This window comes from Oncorhynchus masou, chromosome 8 (genome assembly GCF_036934945.1).
Source record: "Oncorhynchus masou masou isolate Uvic2021 chromosome 8, UVic_Omas_1.1, whole genome shotgun sequence".
Classification (NCBI taxonomy): Eukaryota; Metazoa; Chordata; class Actinopteri; order Salmoniformes; family Salmonidae; genus Oncorhynchus; species Oncorhynchus masou.
The window spans coordinates 32,828,476-32,850,348 of record NC_088219.1 but is presented as its reverse complement, the minus strand read 5'-3'; the positions used below and the strand labels follow the sequence as shown (position 1 = coordinate 32,850,348).

Genomic DNA, 21,873 nt, shown 5'->3' with positions numbered 1-21,873 from the left:
GCAACAGCTCTGGTGGACATTTGTGCAGTCAGCATGCCAATAGCAAAACTTGAGACATCTGTGCTATTGTGTTGTGTGGCAAAACTGCACATTTTCAAGTGGCCTTTTATTGTCCCCAGCACAAGGTGCACCTGTGTAATGATCAAGCTGTTTAATCAGCTTCTTGATATCCCACACCTGTCAGGTGGATGGATTATCTTGGCAAAGGGGAAATGCTCACTAACAGGGATGTACACATATTTGTGCACAAAATTTGAGAGAAATAAGCTTTTTGTGTGAAAGGTACATTTCTGGGATCTTTTATTTCAGCTCATATGAAACCAACACTTTACATGTTGCGTTTCTGTTTTTGTTCAGTATGGTTGTTTAGGAAACGGTTAAAAACATTAACTTGTTTGATCACGCTGTACGTCTAACTGTTTTTACATGCAATATTTGTTTTGTGGACTTCACCTGAAAGATTGCTCTCCGGTTATGTGATTAAACAAAGGTATGTGTCATTCAATTTATTCTGCCACTGTGTGACAGTTGTCTTTTTGTTGTCTCACGGTGGCTTATGAAGGAATGCAAACAACACAATTATCACAAACTAACTTGTAATATGGCTTTTTTACTAGCTTGACTTCCCCAGTGATTTTACACAGGCACCGCTACTGCACATCTCACAAATGGAGTTCAAAACACTTGTAGAATATACGCCAATGCGCATTGATGCTGTTCTGGCGGCTCTTGGTGGCCCTTCGTGCAATTTAAGATGCTTTATGTAGGTGTTTCCATTATTTTTGGAAGTGGTGGTGGCAAGGTAGCCTAGTGGTTAGAGCGTTGGAAGTTCAAATCCCTGAGCTGACAGGGTACATATCTGTCGTTCTGCCCCTGAACAGGCAGTTAATCCACTGTTCCTAGGCCGTCATTGAAAATAAGAATTTGTTCTTAACTGACCTGCCCAGTTAAGTAAAGGTAAAATAAAAAAATGTGGAAGTTACCTGTACATTGATTTTGTAACACATTTCAATAAAGTTTTTGAATAAACATTCAAATGAATGAGTGTTCGTGGGAGTTGTGGTCCAATAGAAATTATTGACGCTTGATCTAGCGCGCACGAAACATCCAATGGACTACAAGTACTCAGTCATATTGTTATTTGACCTTCAGTGGGAGGGTACAGAGCCGAATCAAGCATGGCAGCCGGAGTTTTTACCAAAGGTACAGTTTATTTACATTATACAATACATTTATGTACGTTGGTTATGCTTCTAAAGAAAATAGGCGTGGGCCTGATTTCTTTGTCTCGCTTCCGCCCGCACCCTCTGGCTTTTTGTCCGACCCACACCCACTACCGCAAGGATTGTCCAAAACCCGACCCAGTCCCAGCAATTTTACACCCTATAGGCAGTAACAAATGCGCAAAAATAATTTAAGAAATTGGTTAAATTACCCGAGATTCTCAGGTGGCCCATTATTTTAGGCTATCTGTATTACTGGGCGACAGTATACTAGTATTTGACATGCACAAGTACGGTGAAATTACTTAATTGCAATCTCAAAACCCAACAATTCAATAACAATGTATTACTAGAAAAAAAGACGAGGAATAGAAAACATGAAATACACAAAGCAAGTAAGTAAGCAAGCATACAATATACAGAAAATATGTAAAAATTCAGTTCCAATACCATATTTACATGTGCAGGGATACTGGAGTGATGGAGATACACCTGTATAGAGGTAAGGGGACTAGGCAACAGGATATAAGAACAGTAGCAGCAGCTTGAGTGAGTGGGTGTGTAGAGTCAGTATAAATGTACGTGCATATTATGTGTGAGTGAGCAAATTATGCAGTGAGTGACAGTGAGTGTGTAGGGCCCTGTGTGTGTGCATAGAGACAGCGCAAATATTGAAATAAAAGGCCAATAAAGATACAAGGTAAAGAGAGGGCCTTCCAGAAGGACAACCATCACTGCAGCACCCCACCAATCAGGTCTTTATGGTAGAGTGGCCAGATGGAAGCCACTCCTCAGTAGGACGGGGTGATATGGCCCAAATATTATATCACAGTATTTGTAAAAAAAAAAAAAAAAAATTGAATAATAAAAGTTCTACATTTGCTTTGAGTAGTGAGTGATCCTAGAGTGGCAACATGTACAATCTAAGTGATTTCAGTGAGTCTTTCTTCTTTCTGATTGTTTTACACTGTTCAATTCAACCAAAACAAATTTCAGCACTTATCATTTATGCATTTACTGCACTCAATTGCAGTTGTGGAAAAAGTACCCAATTGTCATACTTGCGTAAAAGTAAAGATATGTTAATAGACAATTACTCAAGTGAAAGTCACCCAGTAAAATACTACATGAGTAAAAGTATTTGGTTTTAAGTATACTTAAGTGTCAAAAGTAAATGTACTTAAGTATAAATAATTTAAAATTCCTTATATTAAGCAAACCAGAGGGCACCATTTTCTTTTATTTTCTTTACGGCTAGCCAGGGGCACACTCTAACACTCAGACTTAATTTATTAACAAAGCATTTGTGTTTAGTGAGTCCTCTGGAGCAGAGGCAGTAGATGACCATGGATGTTCTCTTGACAAGTGTGTGAATTGGACCATTTTCCTGTCCTGCTGAGCATTCAAAATGTAACAGGTACTCTTATGTGTCAGGGAAAATGTATGGAGTAAAAAGTACACTATTTTCTTTAGAAATGTAGTTTAGTAAAAGTTGTACAGATACAAAAAAAAACAGACGTAAGTAGTACTTGAAAGTATTTATACTCAATTGAGAGAATTTCCACACTGGCACGTAGCGCTCCACGATATGGGCAAATAATTGAGGACTTCTTTTTAACCGAATGTTGCAATTGTGATTTGACTTGCGAATTAGAGCAAAACTGTTGGAATCATGGAAATAGAATGACTATTCTAATTCTACTGTTATAATAGTGAACACTTTAAATGCAGTGTTGTTTGAGATGACAATTAATTAAAATGCCACGGAGAAGTTATTGTGACATGGTAGGAACAAAAGTGTTGATAAGCGTTTCCTAGGGGACCCTATAAGCTTTGGCTACATTGCATGTTTTCTCTTAGTTACTTAATGTAGCTAACATATTCTTGCTTTGTATATTCCTCTTTGATTTAGAAGATACTGTTGCACAAACAACATGCAGATTTAGGTCTACACCATCACTGGTATTATCAGGCTGCAATAACTAGCTAAGTCTGCTCTTACTCAGTACATTTATTTGCTAGCTATTAGCTTTAGCGGCTAATAATTAGCATCTCACAAGATTTAGGGCAACTTGCTAAGAACCTGTTTTTGCTTTGTCATTATGGGGCATTGTGTGTAGATTGAGGGGGGGAAACAATTGAATCAATTTTAGAATAAGGCTGTAACAAAATGTGGAAAAAGTCAAGGGTTCTGAATACTGAATGCACTATAGCTTACCTTTTTAGGAGGACGAGTGGCAGGCAGAGACAAATAAATGGGTAATTAATACTTATTGAAAATGAAAACACTTGCTCACCATTGTAGCATAATCAATGAGTTCTGCCTTTTCATTTTTACATATTATTTTTTTTACTGCACCTCGACTGACGTTGGTTGAGCCCTACACTTTCTGTTATCAATATTTATTTACAGGCACTGTAGTAAACTACAGTCTAATCATATGTAGTTAATTTCATATTTTACTGCCACTTAATTCTCCGCCCATGTAGGCAGCCTACTCTATTCCAATGAGACCAGACATACTAGGCACACTTGAACTTACATACCCAACTATAGAGGAGAGGTAGGCTACTGAAGTTGAACCATTGAATTCTGTGTGTGAATAATGCAACAATAAAAAGTGCTTTTAATACAATAGGTAGGCTTAAAATAATGCATGCAAAGCAGCAAGACAAACATTTTCAAATAATCTGCGGGACAATAAATATTTTAATGCCAAAGTCATCTGTCTGACTGCCTGCTCCTGGCGCACCGCAATGATCTCTGTCGGGTCCATCGGGAATGCAGCCCTCTACATCACACAGTCAAATCAAGTGGGATGGTCAGCGTTACAATGTAATCGCTTATATGTTGTAGTTTAGCTACTGTTGTAATTTTATGACTGCTAGCTAACTTTATGCCGGTGTGTTCCTTAGGTTTGTGCGGGCTCCACCACCCCTGGCTTGTTGCAGCCGGATATTCCTGTAGTGGACCGCTCTGTGCGACTGCTGCGGCCGTCAGAACACTCCCCTTGCAAACTCATCACACTCATTCACATAAATTCTCTACTTCACCATCACAAGGAGATAATCTCTTCTCTCTTTTTTTGTAGATGTCACTGACAAGATCCTGAACCTTCCCCTTGAAATGCCAGATTTTTTCCGCTTGTCAGAACTGTTCTCCTTGAAAGATCTATTCGATGCCAGAGTTCACCTCGGCCACAAGAAAGGCTGCAGACACAGGTGTGTCGACTATGATTTCCATATTTCATCTAACAGTTGCACTATGATTTTTTTGGCAACTTGTCATTGTGCTTCACATTAGACTTATGACTGATCTACCATCTTGGATCAGACAAGTAGAATAAAGAATCTCCATTGGACAAAATGTTCGTCAGCTTTCAGATATTAGAGACAACATGTAAGTATAAACACACTGCCGTTCTCACACAAACAATCTCTGGTTTCTCTCTCTCCTTTGCTCCCGCTCTTTCTCCCTCCCTCTCTTGTAGGCTGATGGAGCCCTACCTGTTCGGCAGTCGTCTGGACCAAGACATAATCGACCTAGACCAGACAGTGGAGCACCTCCAGAGCGCCCTAAACTTTACTGCCCACATCGCCTACCGTGGCGGCGTCATCCTCTTCGTCTCACGCCGCCGCCAGTTTGGTCACCTGGTGGAGAGCACGGCGCAAGACTGCGGAGAATATGCCCACACACGCTACTGGCAGGGCGGCCTGCTCACCAATGCACCCATCCAGTATGGCCCGGGGGTTCGGCTGCCTGACCTCATCGTCTTCTTCTCAACGCTCAACAACGTCTTCCAGCAGCACGTGGGGGTCCGCGACGCGGCCAAGATGAATATACCCACAGTGGGGCTGGTGGACTCTAACTGCAACCCCAGCCTGGTGACTTACCCGGTGCCTGGGAATGACGACACACCAGCCGCTATGGAGTTGTACTGCCGCTTGTTGAAGATGACCATCAACCGAGCCAAGGACAAGAGGAGACAGATGGAGCTGCTGCAGGGTCGATCAGCAGTGGGCCTCACACCAGGCTCCTAGTGAGCGGCAACAAGGGGGAATGAAGGGCTCCTGTTTGAGTACTTTGAAAATGCATTCTTCTTTACTCCCTTCCTTGAAGTAATACCTGATCTAAAGTAACAGGATAGGTGAAATTTTTACCTTTTGGCTAAGAGAGTAGTATCTGGAGGCAAGTGTTCCACTTCTTAGTTTGCCCCAACATATGGATATCAGATTATGGATTTATGACAAAGAAGAGAAGATAGAGGATTCATTTTCAGTATTTGAACATGGACAAGGACATTACTGCTAAAATACTCTGAATACTCTATGAAGTATCATGTTTCAGCAACAGATTTGGTGAATTTGTACAGAATTGTTGCTCTTTTTCTAGATGTATCTGGAGAAACTGGTGTACAACATGTGTAATTCCAATGTTTGTTCCATCATCAACTGATCCAGGTTTGATCAGCATGTTTCCATATTATTGCTAAATCTCAGCTTGTTTTTCATTGTCTGGTCAAATACAATGAAAAAATTGCATTTTTGTATCAAATGACATGATTGCACTACACTCATTCTATTTATCAAGTAAACTTTATTTTCACTAAATTTGTTTGGTCTCTTTTGTATGCATTTTTCTACACGCACACTGAGTGGATTTTAATACTGGGCTAAAATCTTAGTGTACAAGTCATGTCCAACTAGTGGGATCTTTTTGAGTCTGTAAAGTTAATTATGTGTGAAATGGCAGTGGAAACACCTTTATGTGCAAATATTGATATAATAACCATCCCATCGTAGTAAATTTGGAGTGGTGTTAATATGGTGTGTGTTTCTCCCACTACGACTCGTGAGACCATGAAGTTTATTAGGCAACAGATTGAATATAGTAAATTATGATGAACTTCACAGGATGGTGAAGGTGCACTGTGATCTTGATGCTCCTTTCCAATAAATATTGTGGGTCTTATTCTGGTGACATGATGATTGATGCTTGACTGCCGTTTGACAAACACAAATATTCTCACTCTTATCCTTAATAATCTCATGTAAATCAGGAATGGGAAACTTTACTAGGGGTGGGGGCCACAAAAAACTGAACTCGCCATGGGGGCTGCAGTGGCTCTGCGTACCCCACCCCTGTCTCTGTGAGCAAAACATTTTATAGCCCCCCTCGTGCCAGCGAAGAGAAAATAATTCCTACAATTTTGCCATGGGACGTAGAGAAAATGTTGCCATTTTAAAGCAAGTTTGCTGTAATTCTACTCATTTCGCCATGTAGAGGATAGAAATAATTGCAGCTTTACCGGTAATTTCCTACAATTCTACAATTAAAAACTGTTTGCGATCAATGGGCCACACCCTGGTCGGTAATTCGACCATGCTTACTACAAGTTTAGATAGCTGGCCTCTAGACTAATTTACCAATCTAAATCAATTTAGCGGCTGCTGATGCGCAACCAAATTTCGAAATTGCACCTTGTGTATTCTATTATGCTGACTCTCAACAGTAGGTTGAGACCCAGACAGTTCCTAAAAAATAAATACATTTGGGCCACGGCGTCAACAGCCTACCAGCACTGTGAGCTGTTGGTGAGAGCAGGGTTTCCCAAAGTCGGTCCTGGAGCTCCCCTCCCCTGTGTGCACGTTTTTTTTTTTTTACCCAAGCACTGCAAGCAGATTCAAACAATCAAAGATTGATGCGTTGGTAAGTTGAAACAGTTGTGTAGTGCTAGGGAAAAACACCAAACATTCACCTGGGGGCCCAAAAAAATCAGAGTGCCAAAGGCATTCTATTTAATTAATGCCTTTTAGTGGAAAAAACTATCGGTAGAGTTGAAAATGCCCATATTGGACCGATTTTGATCCGCAAAAAGTACATTTGGGAAATCTTGGGCTATTTAGTTATTCTGCACATGCCAAGGCCAGAGTAGGCATATTTGCTATTTAATTAATGCAACAGTTTTAGTGGAAAAAACTATCGGTAGAGTTGAAAATGCGATGGAAACATATTGAACTATAAGCTTTTTTTTAGCTCACTGATTTTGATCCGCAAAAAGTACATTTGGTTGAAACCCCACTGGTGTGGAAAAGGCGCATATTTACTTTTTGATTATTCTGCAGTATTCACTTAAATCTGCCGCCAATTGGACGGAAACCTAGCAAGTCGACCTGTATGCGATTGAATGAAACCACTCGAATGCATATTTGCTTGCCTTAAATTGTCCTTCAAAGATTCCGTAGGTGATCCTTATAAATAGACACCACCCCGTTTTTCGTTCTCTTGTTCTCACTCAGAAGTCTTAGCATGGTGAGTAGCACATTTTGGTTTACGTTTTTTAGTTTCAGGCCAACCTACTGTAGTACATGTCAAACATGAGTATTTGAGTAGTTGTCTGGTGCAGCAGCGTGTGTTTGTGTGTATGTATGTGTGTTTATTTTATTTATTTCCACTCTAAAATTTAGTTGTTGAACGCACGTGGTTCCGTACTACTGTACAGACCGTTTCTGATACGGTTGGCAACGATGTTTCGGGAACGTCCTGAGAAATATTCGAAGTAACATGTTGCTGATTCAATTAACACATGTAACTTAGTCTGACATTGGCTGTTGGCAATTGCGGCTAACAAAAGTAGCTCACTGACTGCCAATCACTCACGTCCTATGTTTAATTTCTAGCGGGATATGCATGCTTTTTATGCATTTTTTTTTCTTTAAAATGCCCTCTTGTTAATTAGACGTTGTAAGCTCGGTTTGTGGCGTTTCCGTTTATTCGATTGCGGTGGCCACGTGGGCGCGCACATTTTGTGGCTTTACATTTTTATGTAGGTGTACATGTAAACTACTAAATTGCAACTCCTCCACTTTTCAACCGCATTCATTATCTCAAGCACCAAACCAATGTCTACATATGCTAAAACGTTACGTTTCTGTGGTTAAAAGATAAAGGTCATAAATGCTTTTAACATCACGGTAGGCTTAGAAGTAAGAAACTGTTTATTATATATGTGAGTATCTTTTAACCAGAGGGAGTCTTTTTTTTTCTTCCTCATGATGATCTGCGAATATCAGTGTTTGAAAATCAGTCTTTAGACTTTACTTTTGTCATCTGCTAAAACCTAGCTGCCGTTTTCACATATGTCGACTGTTTTAGTGCTGGAGATCGTGAATATATTTGTGGCGGAGTTGCTCTTTTTTAAGTGTTAAGAATCATTAATCATTTCTCCCTGTTTTCTCTTTTATAGTCTCCGATGTGAAGAGTACAATGAGGAACATTAGATGGCACATGAAGGTAGCAGTAAGGCCTGCCTTTTCTCCCTGAAAGAATATAGTGGTAAGCTATACCAGGTGGTATTTGGAACTCTGTCCAGTCTTTCAAAGTAAAGTGTAATTGGTCTGTGATGAGAAATCATGCACCACGCTGAACTTGTGATGGATAACCTCTACCACATTATCTGAGACCTTCACAGACATGGTTACAAATAAATGCTGGGTTGTGAATGCTTGGTTCTGGTTTCCCTGACACCGACATGGATTAAGCCTACTTCTGGGCTAAAGCTATTTCAATGTAGAAACCATATAGGCCCCTACTAACAGTTTAATGGGCTCGTTTCTCAGAAGACCAGTTACCAATGGTACTTCTTGGTGGTTCTTGCCCTTTGTGATGTAACTGTCTACAATGCCCGCTCATTGTAACAGTGGCAGACTGAAACTAACCAATGAGGGCATGGCTGCCCTGTTCAGTGGGCATAGAACCGGCCGGATATGCCCAGGTATCATCCCCCTCACTGAGAGGACAGGATGGATATATGATATATTAATCAAGCACATTTGCTCTTGGTATGACTAATGCTTTAGAACAGGTGTATTGAACACTTGCTATAGGACAGGGTTTCCCAAAATGTCCGGTTGACCCCAAGGGGTGCACATTTTGGTTTTTGTTTAAGCACTACGCCGCTGATTTAAATAATCAACTGATCATCAAGCTTTGATAATTTGAACCAGTTGTTAGTGCAAAAACCAAAATGCCACCCTTCGATGTCTGGAGCCTGCCGGTGTTCTGTTCTACTTGATAATTGCACCCAGTGATTTTTAGAGGCAACCAACTCAGTGGAACTGGCTTTGAAGTCCAGACTTAGGGCTGTTGCACTGGCAGCTACCTACTTGGACTAACTATTTATTATAGCTACACTTGGACTATTTGTTGGCTTTTTTGCCTTGCTCAGTTTCTTTAACTGTTACCATCTTGTTAATTTCAGATAAAGGATGGTCTGGTGGTGCAGCAGTGCTGACTTACTGGTTAGTGGGTCATGACGTGGCGCCACAAGCAATGGTAAGTCCTTGCCTCAATTGGTTATGCACTGGCCAAATGTATTGTTCTCCTAGCAATCTGCCCCTTGAGGTGTTGCAGTCCGACTGTACGTGTTGAGCCTGTGTCATGAGGGGCGGAGAGTGACAGGGCTATGTCTACGCCAAGGACCCAGAACAGTGGGTACTTGGAGTGATCATAGCGGCAACAGTGTATGAAATGTAATGCTGGTAAATGACTGGTTCATATCATACATTTAACGTTCCGTTTTACCTGGTTGTCCTTAGGATGTGAAGCGAGCCAATGCGAAATTGGTATACCGCTTGTTGGTGTCCTAGCGGCTGTGACCTGGAAGTAACAGAATGATTGCCGCCTTTCCTCTCTGAAAGAATGCTGTGCAGTGTGCACATAACAACGGTAAGCAGCATCCATGGCATTTAAACTTAAGTCTTAAAATAAATGTGAAATAGGTCTGTGATGAGAAATCATGCACCACGCTGAACTTGTGATGGATAACCTCTACCACATTATCTGAGACCTGCAGAGACATGGTTACAAATAAATGCTGGTTCATAAGGCTGGGTTGTGAATGCTTGGTTCTGGTTTCCCAGGTATGGATTAAGCCTACTTCTGGGCTAAAGTAATTTCATTGGAGAATCCATATTCCATTCCCCTAACAGTTTTAATTGGCTTGTTTTTCAGAAAACCAGTCACTAATGGTACTTCTTGGTGGTTCTTGCCCTTTGCACTGACAATGAGCAGGCAGACTGAACCTAACCAATGATTGCACGGCTGTCTTGTTCAGTGGGCATGGAACCGGGCCTATTTGGCCCAGGTATCCATCCCCCTCACCGGGAGGAAAGGATGTATGTCTATGACCAATTAATTAATCAAGCACATTTGCTCTTGATATGGCTGATGCTTTAGAACAGGGGCATTCAACCCTTGCCATACAACAGGGTTTCCCAAAATGTCCTCTTGACCCCAAGGGGTGCATGTTTTTTGTTTTTGTCGAAGCACAGCTGATTTAAATAATCAACTGATCATCAAGCTTTGATCACTTTAATCAGTTGGTGCAAAATCCAAAACGCCACCCTTCAAGGTCTGGAGCCTGCTGGAGTTCTGTCCTACCTGATAATTGCACCCACCTGGGATCCCAGTTTTAAATCAGTCTCCGGTTTAGAGTAAAACTCTGGAACTGGCTTTGAGGTCCAGACTTTGAGGGCTGTTGCACTAGCAGAGATCTACTTGGACTAACTTAATAGATCTACACTTCGACTATTTGTTGGTTTTGTTTCTGTAACTGTTACTATCTTGTTAATTTCAGATAAAGGATGGTCTGGTGGTGCAGCAGTGCTGACTTACTGGTTAGTGGGTCATGACGTGGCGCCACAAGCAATGGTAAGTCCTTGCCTCAATTGGTTATGCACTGGCTAAATGTATTGTTCTCCTAGCAATCTGCCCCTTGAGGTGTTGCAGTCCGACTGTACGTGTTGAGCCTGTGTCATGAGGGGCGGAGAGTGACAGGGCTATGTCTATGCCAAGGACCCAGAACAGTGGGTACTTGGAGTGATCATAGCGCCAACATTGGCAGCAGTATATGAAAAGTAATGCGGGTAAGTGACTGGGGTTCATATCATACATGTAACGTTCAGTTTTCTCTGGTTGTCCTTTGGATGTGAAGCTGCCAATGAGAAATTGGTATATTGGTGTCCTAGCAGATGTAACCTGGAAGTAGCAGAATGACTGCCGCCTTTCCTCCCTGAAAGAATGCTGTGCACAGAACGGTAAGCAACATCCATGGCATTTTAACCTTTTAAATCTTAAAAGAAAATGTTTAATAGGTCTGTGATGAGAAATCATGCACCACGCTGAACTTGTGATGGATAACCTCTACCACATTATCTGAGACATAGTTACAAATTCACACAAGGCTTGTTAATGCTACACTGAGCAAATGTAGGGGTTGGTTTCATGAGATGAAATAAAAGCTTGCGGAAATCTTCCATGCGCACAAGAACCTTATTTCTCAAATGTTTTGCACAAACTTGTTTATAACTGTTAGTGAGCATTTTCCTTTGCCAAGATGATCCATCCACCTGTTACATAAGCTTCTTTATTAAACAGCATGATCGTTACACAGGTACACCTTGTGCTGTGAAAAATTAAAATATGCCGTTTTGTCAACACAATGCCACAGATCTCTCCAAGTTGGGGGAGCGCAATTAGCATGCCGACTGCAGGAATGTCAACCAGAGCTGTTGTGCCAGATTTGGATATTAATTTCTCTACCATAAGCAGCCTCCCAACATTTTAGAATTTGTCAGGACTTCCATATTTTCACCTATAGGATCTGAGACCGCTACCCGGACAGCTGAAACTGGGTTTGCTCAACATTAATTTCTGCACTAACTGTCAAACAGTCTCAGGACACTTGTCTTTACTATGCTCACCGTTGCTGGAGGAGTTGGAACGCGAGGAGACGGAGTGTGCCCTTCACAGGTGTATCCCAGTTTCAACTGTACCGGGTAGATAGCATGCAGTGTCCAGTTTTGTGGGTGCGTGGTTTGCTGATGTCAAAGTTGCGAAGAGTGCCCTATGGTGGCAGTTGTGTTACGATATGGGCAGGCATAAGCTATGGACAACTACATACAAATTGCCGTCGATCACGTGTTCTGGGATGAGATCCTGCCGCCATCTCTCACCTCGTGTTTCAGCGCTAATGCATGGCCCTATGTTGCAATGATCGGTACACAATTCCTGTGAGCTGAAATGTTCCGTTTCTTCCATACACCAAGCATGTTTATGATGCTTTGTATGATGGCATGTTCCTGCAATATCCAACTTCACACAGCCATTTTAAGTGGAACAGGCCACACTTGATCATCTGATCAACTCTATGCAAAGGAGATGTGATGCATGAGGTAAATGGTTGTTGCACGAGCCTATCTGTTACCAAAATCTGTTCACTGTCATGTGAAATCTATAGATTAGGGTCTACTGGATTTAGTACCATAGCCTGATTTCCTTGTGACTTAACTCTGAAAATTTTAAATTAGTTCGGTATAGATTAAACCTACTCATGGACCAAAGCTCTTTCACTGGAGAATCCATGTAGGCACCAATGTTTAATAGGTTTGTTTTTCAGCACATGTATATTAATGGTGTTTCCTACCACTTGATGTACTTGTGGCTCCAATTGCATGACAAACTGACCCACAATGACTTAATTTTATTTTACCTTTATTTAACCAGGCAAGTGAGTTAAGAACATATTCTTATTTTCAATGACGGCCTAGAAACTCTGGGTTAACTGCCTGTTCAGGGGCAGAACGACAGATTTGTACCTTGTCCGCTCGGGGGTTTGAACTTGCAACCTTCCGGTTACTAGTCCAACACTCTAACCACTAGGCTACCCTGCCGCCCTTGACTGTCTGCTTTAGTGGGAAGCAGGTACGGCACAGTCCCAGGTACCCAGACCCTCGCCAGGAGGGCAGAGTGTCCTAACCTATTAATCATGCACGTCTGGTGCAATACTCAAGAACGAGCATCAATGTATTTGGACCCACTACTTAATGTGTATGCTGTTGCCTTGATATGTTGTGCTTCAAACTTACATCTTTATTTTCAGAGTCTGGCAGTGTGGGGTTGACATGGAGCCACAGGTCATTGTAAGTCTGCCTCATTTGGTTACGCACTGGCTAAATGTATATTGGTCTCATCGAAATCTGTCCCTTGAGGTGTTGCAGTCCGACTATGTGTTGAGCCTGTGTCATGAGGGGCAGAGAGTAAAACAGGGCTATGTCTACGCCAAGGACCCAGAACAGTGGGTACTTTGCGTGACTATGGCGCCGATATTGGGACCCATTTTAGACCAGCAGACAAATGTTATCTTATAGTGCTTGAACAGGTGGCTGTGCTTGATTTTAAGCTCCCTCAGTAGTTTAGCTTGTTTTGCCAAAAACCACTTATTACTGACTGGTAATTTCCATTGGGCCAATACTTGGTTGATTCAACTAACCTGAGGTTTTATGACTTGGTCACTTTTTTAAAGGGGTTGCTAGGTTTTTTTTAATTCTCACCAATTTCCTGATTCATTGATAGGTGGGACAGGTGCTGAAGATTGGACTGTTTCAGTTGAAGATGAAAGGTGGCAGTAATGGGTTGTGCCTTAGAAGAAAGAAAGCAGATTGTTCAGTTGCCGGTCCGAGACTAGGGTGCCGTCTGAGTATACAGCTGCCACTATGATGCCGTTAATCACAGCGAGCTCAGTTCAAGTTTGAACCTGGTTATCACACAAACCCTTCACTCGGTGTGACCTAGGTGAAATTAGCTCAATGTACTTGCCCTGTTTGATTTGAATAAATGTATTGCTTTCAAAATAATTCCAATAAACTCAAGCTGATCTCAGCTTTTTTGTTTTTTTAAGCTGTTTTCTTCAGATGCCTTTCAGTGACAACTACAGAACTGAATGTTGATGTGTGAATTTACTGAATTGACAAACCAGTGTGAAGTCACAGGTCTGGAATGGATGGACAAACTACACAATGGTAAAAGGATTAAAAGTCGGCAGATTAATCGGAATAGCAGACGTCAAGTTTTCATAACAATTGGCATTTTTGGACACCGATCATGGCCGATGCGATTGCAGCAAGGAGCTAGCATTAAACGCATCTGTTTTATAAGTCGTAACATTGTCACTAGTTAACTACACATTGGTTATTTCCAGCTTGTCCTGCGTTGCCTGTTAATTTATCATTGCATTTTAGCCTACTTTGCCAAATGGGTGATTAAGTGTATTTGTGAAAAGCACTGTTGCACTAATGTATACTTAACCGTAAACACTTAAATCCATACAAGTGTGTATTTTTAAACATCAATATTTGGTTGATATTGCCTGCAAACATGACTTAACTAAGGAAATTGTCACTTCTCTTCACAGTTCAACTGCTGCATATACCCTGACTTAAGACTTTTGTTAAGAAGAAATCATCCCTTTGAAGTTTAAAAGCGCATTTGTGAAAATGAGCACAATCATACCTACCTACAGATATCAATGCACTTTTAACCCTCATATCTAGTTAAAAGAAATTCGTGATAGACAACTTGTCACTTGCGTTTATTGCACTCAGGGTATTTGCAACAGTTCGAGCTAGTGATTCAATAGTTGAAGTCACTCTGAAACCCTTGCTCTGCGAAGCAATGGGTAACGCTACATCGAGGGTGGCTGTGTTCCTGGTATGAGCCCAGGTAGGGGTGGAATAGATGCTGTTACACTGGCAAAGTGCCTCTAAGAACATCAATAGTCAAATGATAAAGTCCTATAACCTAACTTCTTACCTGGGAATATTGTTCTGTGCAAGGAACTTAACTTTTTTTTTTTTTTTTTACATGGGACATGTAGCACTTCTCCACTTACTGCATTGAACATGTTTAGAGGGAAAATTAAATGTTCGTGTAATTGTCATTACAAATAAACTACATTTAACAGGATGGCTTTCAAAGTTCCCCATAAGTGGCTGTATATTGGCCATTGTTTAGAGTGCAGTCTACTTGTTCCAGATATGGTCATGAGATTGGTTACGGGATCTCCCCATGAGAAATCCTTTATGCCCTAGCTGTCTGAATGTCTCATTCCAGATAGGAAATGTATAAACTCACCATACAGTTACATCAGATATTTTCATGGCACTAGTTTAATTCAGTACGACTTCTCTTAAAAGTAGAGTAGTTAAATTATCATTGCAAGGCCCAGAGCATACATCAACCTTCCAATTTAAGTTTTCAGCATGGCTTTAAGAAAAGTACAAGTACCTCGAGTTTGGACATGCTTCCCTTATCGGCAGGTCCTGTAGTTTTGCCCTGGTTGAAGTTCTATTGGGGGAACTTCAGGGTTGTATTCATCAGGGCACACTATCAACATTAAGTCAAATTAGCTTTATATAAATTCTTATGTACAATGACAGCCGACACGGGCCAATTGTGCACTGCCCTATGGGACTCCAACCAGGTTGCCTAGTGACCTCCCCTCCCTCCAGCACATGCTGCGCCCCTCAGGAGCGCAGCGTTCCTGACTAGATGTAACAAATCTAGGACACGCCAGGCAAGAAAAGGTGGCTGGGTGTGCGTATAATGCTAATTTCCAAATACTTAGCATAACTGCCACCTGGCTAACATTGGACTCAAACTGAAATTTGTAACATGAAATAGATGGACATCCACAAATTAATGTTAAGTCTACCCGAGTCAAGTTCTCTAATGAATATGACCCAGGTCTGAGGCAGGATCCTAGTATCTCTGTGGTCCTCAGGAGTACTGTGTGTTGGAGATGGTCTTCCACAGCAGGGTCTTGAGGTTGTTGAGGACCAGTGAGTGGTGCACCTCCATCTGGCTGGCCAGGCTGCTGAGCGTCACACAGGTGCTGAGCTGCTTCTCCAGGTCTGTACGGAGGTCCTGGGGCACCCCGAACAGCAGGTAGTCTTGTAGCAGCACACACACCTTGGCCAGGTTGGGCTGGACCACTTCCGTGTTACACTGCTTCACCAACCGATCGCAGGTGGCCGTGCAGTCACTCCCGAAGGTGCAGTCAGCGTTGGTCTCGCAGTGACGCCCCCGCAGGAACCCGCGGACCGCCGTCTCAGACGCCACACTGCGCAGGTCGGCCATCTTGCAGTCATACTTGAAGTTGTAGCCCACATGGCGCGGGCTGGCATCACACATCAGGAAGCTGCCATATGCCCCGTGGAACACCTGTTGATAATGTGGGATATAATTAGTTAACTATGAATCACACATTAACTGACCTTTTTCTAATCCCAATGATTGTATTTAGTCCCTGTAATTGTCTGTCCTTTGTCTATGTTTTATGCATGCACAAAGCTGCAAAACAAAATGTCATGGGGATAATAGTGGTCGCATCCGAATACCTATTCTAAATAGTAGACCGTTTGAGTATGTGAAAATCAAGTATACTTTAAAAATGCCAGATGTCATACTGATTTCGGCTATGACAACAGTTGATCAATAAGATATGGGGATGTGCTACTGAAATCATTGAATAACGGGAAACAACGCAATTGCGCATTACCAGCATGCGAAAATAGAAAGCTTCATAGTATGTGAATTTTTGAAAATGGAGTATGGTTTAAATGTCCGGATGTATACTCATTTTGGCTCTTCATCTGGTAAAATAAACTCAGCAAAACCATCTTTCAAAGATAATTTGTAAAAATCCAAATAACTTCACAGATCTTCATTGGAAAGGGTTTAAACACTTCCCGTGCTTGTTCAATGAACCATAAACAGTTAATGGACATGCACCTGTGGAAAAGTCGTGAAGACATTAACAGCTTACAGAAGGTAGGCAATTAATGTCACAGTTATAACAACTTAGGACACTAAAGGCCTTTCTACTGACTGTCTGGGGTGGTGTGTCACAGCATCATCGGACTGAGCTTGTTGTCATTGCATGCAATCTCAACGCTGTGCGTTACAGGGAAGACATCCTCCTCCCTCATGTGGTACCCTTCCTGCAGGCTCATCCTGACATGACCCTCCAGCATGACAATGCCACCAGCCATACTGCTCGTTCTGTGCGTGATTCCCTGCAAGACCGGAGTGTTCTGCCATGGCCAGCGATGAGCCCAGATCTCAATCCCATTGAGCATGTCTGGGACCTGTTGGATCGGAGGGTGAGGGCTAGGGCCATTCCCCCCAGAAATGTCCGGGAACTTGCAGGTACCTTTGTAACGGATGTAACGGATGTGAAACGGCTAGCTTAGTTAGCTAAATAGCGTTTCAATCGGTGACGTCACTTGCTCTGAGACCTTGAAGTAGTGGTTCCCCTTGCTCTGCAAGGGCCGCGGCTTTTGTGGAGCGATGGGTAACAATGCTTCGAGGGTGACTTGTTGATGTGTGCAGAGGGTCCCTGGTTTGCGCCTGGGTATGGGCGAGGGGACGGTCTAAAGTTATACTGTTACACCTTGGTGGAAGAGTGGGGTTACACCTTGGTGGAAGAGTGGGGTAACATCTCACAGCAAGAACTGGCAAATCTGGTGCAGTCCATGAGGAGGAGATGCACTGCAGTACTTAGTATCTGGTGGGGCCACCAGTTGCATTGACTGTTACTTTTGATTTAAGGCCCTAATCTGTGGATTTCACATGACTGGGATTACAGACATGTGACCCGTTTCAGGAAAGTATAGGGTCACTTGTATGCCATCTGTAAATAAAATTGTCAAATTAAGCCACAGAAAAAGTGAGCAGCCATGATTGGCTGAGAGAATTTTAATTTTACCTTTATTTAACTAGGCAAGTTGGTTACGAACAAATTCTTATTTTCAATGACGGCCTAGAAACTCTGGGTTAACTGCCTGTTCAGGGGCAGAACGACAGATTTGTACCTTGTCAGCTCGGGGGTTTGAACTTGCAACCTTCCGGTTACTAGTCCAACGCTCTTAACCACTAGGCTACCCTGCCGCCCCATAATGAGTGGGCTGGACATGCTGAGAGAGGAGTTTGGATTGGTCTTCCATATAGCACACTTCTGTCTATTTGAGCTGGTCAGTATGTGTAGGTAATCATGTCTTAAAGAGGCTTTTTATTAAATGTATCGCGTAGTAAAACAAAAAGACTCCACTATGCAAGTATGCATTTCAATAGAATGTCACTGCAACAACTATTTCAGAGCACTCTCGTCAGTGTGCCAGAGCGCAGAAAAGAATGATGAATTTACAAAGGCTCAACACCGGTTGAATATAGCTGGTGTCAGTAAATGTTGGCAAAAAAAAGTGTAATTAAATTGTTGCCAGGAGCACAGTTAGTCACCAACGCTTTGGATAACATGAAAATAGCCTAACCAGCTCTGCTAGGGCGAGTAAAATGGTCAGAGTTTGGATGGGGGCTAAAGCTTAATATGATTCTTATGGCATTGCACACGGTCAGTGTGAACCAGAGTGACTTTACACAACGGGCCATTGATCAGATACCTTAAAAACAAAAAGAGTAGGGGCATGGATCAGAAATCCAGTCAGTATCTGGTGTGACCGCCATTTGCCTCATGCAGCGCGACATCTCCTTAGCATTGAGTTCATCAGGTCGTTGTTTGTGGCCTGTGGAATGTTGTCCCACTCCACTCCTCTTCAATGGCTGTGCAAAGTTGCTGGATATTGTCAGGAACTGGAACACGCTGTCGTACACGTCGATCCAGAGCATCCCAAACAGGCTCAATGGGTGACATGTCTGGTGAGTATGCAGGCCATGGAAGAACTGCCATTTTCTATGCGACATGGGGCCATGATTTTATCAGGCTGAAACATGATGACAGCGGATGAATGGCACGACAATGGGCCTCATGACCTCATCACTTTCTCTCTGTGCATTCAAATTGCCATTGATAAAATGCAATTGTGTTAGATGTCTGTAACTTATGCCTGCCCATACTGTAACCCCACTGTCACCAAGGGTCACTCTGTTCATAATGTTCACATCAGCAAATCGCTCGCCCACATGACACCATACACGTTGTCTGCGGTTGTGTCCGGTTGGACGTACTGCCAAATTCTCTAAAACGACGGAGGCGGATTATGGTAGAGAAATGAACAATCACTTCTCTAGCAACAGCTCTGGTGGACATTCCTGCAGTCAGCATGCCAAGTGCACACTCCTTCAAAACTTGAGACATCTATGGCATTGTGTTGTGACAACTTCACATTTTAGAGTGGCCTTTTAATTGTCCCTCACACAAGGTGCACCTGTGTAATGATCATGCTCTTTATTCAGCCGTGGCATACTGCATACCTTTTACTAAATGGTACGTGCTAAATAGTATGCAACGTTGAGTACATGGTATGTAGTACGGTATATGGGCATTCAGACACGGTCAGTATCTTATCTTTACCTCTTCTATGAACTCCAGCAGGCCGATGGTGATGCGGGCCCTCCGGGGCCACGCCGGGGCCAGCCATTGGTTCATGCTGGAGCTTAGGGCCTCCGGGACTAATGCTTGCAGGTAGCTGGGGACCTCCAGCCTGTAGAGGGAGCTGTGAGTCGAATGTTATTTTGGGTAAAAAAATAATAATTAAAGATACGCACACACAGTACCAGTCAAAAGTTTTTACCATTTTCATCTTTGTAGAATAATAATGAAGACATCAAAACTATGAAATAACACATATGGAATCATGTAGTAACCCCCCCAAAAAAGTGTTAAGTCAAAATATATTTTATCTTTGAGAAACTTCAAAGTAACCACCCTTGGACTTGATGACGGCCTTGCACACTTTTTGAATTATCTCAAACAGTTTCATGAGGTAGTCACCTGAAATGCATTTGAATTAACATAACATATTTACAATGACAGCCTAGGAACTAACTGCCTTGTTCAGGGGCACAACAGATTTTTACCTTGTCAGCTCGGGATTCGATCCTCCAACCTTTTGGTTGCTAGCCCAACGCTCAAACTACTAGGCTACCTACTGGGTGGTATACAGAAGATAACCCTATTTGGTAAAATACCAAGTCCATATTATGACAAGAACAACTCAAATAAGCAAAGAGAAACAACATTCCATCATTACTTTAAGACATGAATGTCAGTCAATCCGGAAGATTTGAAGAACTTTGAAGGTTTCCTCAAGTGCAATTGCAAAAACCATCAAGCGCTATGATGAAAGTGGCTCTCATGAGGACCGCTACAGGAAAGGAAGACCCAGTGTTACCTCTGCTGCTGAGGATAAGTTAATTAGAGTTACCAGCCTCAGAAATCAGCAATTAACTGCACCTCAAATTGCAGCCCAAATGCTTCATAGAGTTCAAGTAAAAGACATCAACATCAACTGTTGACATCAACATCAACATCAACTGGGGAGAACGTGAAATCAGTGCCTTCATGGTCGAATTTCTGCAAAGAAACCACTACTAAAGGACACCAATAATAAGAAGAGACTTGCTTGGGCCAAGAAACACAAGCAATGGACATTAGACAGGTGGAAATCTGTCCTTTGGTCTGATGAGTCCAAATTTGAGATTTTTGGTTCCAACCGCCATGTCTCTGTGAGACGCAGAGTTGGTGAACGGATGATCTCTGCTACACTCGCAATAACATCTGCTAACCATGTGTATGTGAACAATAACATTTTATTTTATTTGTGTGTTTCCCACCGTGACGCATTGGGGAGAAGGTGTGATGTTGTGGGGGTGCTTTGCTGGTGACACTTATTTAGAATTCAAAGCACACTTAACCAGCATGGCTACCACAGCATTATGCAGCGATGCGGCATCCCATCTGGCTTGCACTTAGTGGGACTATCATTTGTTTTTTGTTTATAAGCAAATGTCAAGTTGGAGGGATGCATGCACATCCTTACACCAAACTCTAGCAGGGGACCTTGATAAACACGCAAGTCTGATGACTATGTTCAACAGGTATATTATTCTTCAGGCTTTATCGAGCTCTATTTGTGATATTGCACCTTGCTAATTTGCTCGGTAATCCATCCTCCAATGACATTGTTATTGTCTACATACTTAAAACCAATCAGATAACCATCTGATTACGTGTTTGTTAACTTGCGCGAGCTGCATTTGAAGTCAGAGGATTCTGTATCCACTCCCATGAATGTAAACTAAACCCTTTCTGATTCGAAACGGCGAGTGCCATTTTTTGATGATGCGGCTGGGAAATGGGTCTACATAAATAAGACGTGCACTTGATCCCAGAGGATATAACTTGAAAGCAAAGCCAAGAGAAAACCGAAACAATATTTGTTGCATTGTAATAAAGCATTTTGATTCCAAAATGGTCCTCACCTGTGGCTCACGCGCTCAGTAACGTACAGGTCCCCGCAGAAGCCCAACAGTTTAGGGGTATGCTCCTTCTCCTGCAGAGCCACCATCAGCAAGAACTCGTTAATCTGGAGGAGAGCCCACACAGACTTGGCCTCGGCCAGGGACACCTTGCCGTCCTTGTTGACGTCAGCCAGGGTGATGACACGCCCTACCAAGGTGGTGAGAGAGGGCTGCTCCCCTAGGTTAGACTGCAGGGAGGATGGAGAGAAGAAAATATGAAGTAAGTAAATGTTTACAGGTGACAGTAAAATTTCAAACCTTATGTTATACTTTCCGTCAACTACGCAAGGGGGGTAAGTATCAGCCAGTTAAGACTAGAAAACAAGTTTAAATATACACTGAATGTACAAAAATTACAACCACCTTCCTAATATTGAGTTGCACCCCGTTTTGCCCTCAGAACAGCCTCAATTCATCGGGGCATGGACTCTACAAGGTGTCGAAAGCGTTCCACAAGGATGCTGGCCCATGTTGACTGCAATGCATCCCACA

The 21,873-nt window shown here is 42.4% G+C and overlaps 2 protein-coding genes, 1 long non-coding RNA gene and 3 other non-coding genes across 9 annotated transcripts in view; 5 read left to right on the top strand and 1 right to left on the bottom strand.

The window, feature by feature from the left end:
- The first annotated feature begins 1,136 nt into the window (after nt 1-1,136).
- LOC135544549 (small ribosomal subunit protein uS2m-like) lies at nt 1,137-6,152 on the top strand. Of its 3 annotated transcripts, XM_064972245.1 has the most exons (4): nt 1,149-1,203; nt 2,538-2,640; nt 4,140-4,445; nt 4,715-6,150. In XM_064972245.1, the coding sequence occupies exons 3-4, from the start codon at nt 4,351-4,353 to the stop codon at nt 5,262-5,264; spliced, it is 645 nt and encodes a 214-aa protein (XP_064828317.1). In that variant the 5' UTR covers nt 1,149-1,203; nt 2,538-2,640; nt 4,140-4,350; the 3' UTR covers nt 5,265-6,150. The 3 variants fall into 3 exon arrangements, with proteins under 3 accessions (XP_064828316.1, XP_064828317.1, XP_064828315.1); XM_064972244.1 differs by lacking the exon at nt 2,538-2,640 and having other exon boundaries at nt 1,137-1,203; XM_064972243.1 differs by lacking the exon at nt 2,538-2,640 and having other exon boundaries at nt 1,157-1,203; nt 4,316-4,445; nt 4,715-6,152.
- A 1,344-nt stretch (nt 6,153-7,496) lies between these two features.
- Nucleotides 7,497-13,962, top strand: LOC135544548 (uncharacterized). The gene is made up of 8 exons (XR_010456346.1): nt 7,497-7,536; nt 8,471-8,559; nt 9,485-9,558; nt 9,822-9,951; nt 10,862-10,935; nt 11,219-11,321; nt 13,166-13,205; nt 13,639-13,962. It is a non-coding gene; the product is annotated as an uncharacterized LOC135544548 (long non-coding RNA).
- On the top strand, nt 9,615-9,746 carry LOC135544768 (small nucleolar RNA SNORA17). Its single transcript, XR_010456389.1, has one exon. It is a non-coding gene; the product is annotated as a small nucleolar RNA SNORA17 (small nucleolar RNA).
- Nucleotides 10,992-11,123, top strand: LOC135544766 (small nucleolar RNA SNORA17). Its single transcript, XR_010456387.1, has one exon. It is a non-coding gene; the product is annotated as a small nucleolar RNA SNORA17 (small nucleolar RNA).
- LOC135544547 (divergent protein kinase domain 1B-like) overlaps nt 11,633-21,873 on the bottom strand; it is a 40,881-nt gene continuing 30,640 nt past the window's right edge. For both annotated transcript variants that reach the window (XM_064972240.1, XM_064972242.1), the window contains exons 5-7: nt 21,343-21,569; nt 19,433-19,574; nt 11,633-16,284 (exon numbers count right to left, since the gene is read on the bottom strand). In XM_064972240.1, coding sequence (XP_064828312.1) covers nt 15,841-16,284; nt 19,433-19,574; nt 21,343-21,569 — 813 coding nt within the window. In that variant the 3' untranslated portion in view covers nt 11,633-15,840. The remainder of the gene's footprint in view (nt 16,285-19,432; nt 19,575-21,342; nt 21,570-21,873) is intronic.
- LOC135544767 (small nucleolar RNA SNORA17) lies at nt 13,262-13,393 on the top strand. The gene has a single exon (XR_010456388.1). It is a non-coding gene; the product is annotated as a small nucleolar RNA SNORA17 (small nucleolar RNA).

What these genes read in the sequence shown, in the direction of transcription:
- LOC135544549 (XM_064972243.1), top strand. Translation starts at nt 1,179, where the DNA reads ATGGCAGCCGGAGTTTTTACCAAAG. An exon ending in AGCCGGAGTTTTTACCAAAG is followed by an intron (nt 1,204 to 4,315) that starts GTACAGTTTATT and finishes CTTTTTTTGTAG; the next exon opens with ATGTCACTGACAAGATCCTG. An exon ending in AAGAAAGGCTGCAGACACAG is followed by an intron (nt 4,446 to 4,714) that starts GTGTGTCGACTA and finishes CCTCTCTTGTAG; the next exon opens with GCTGATGGAGCCCTACCTGT.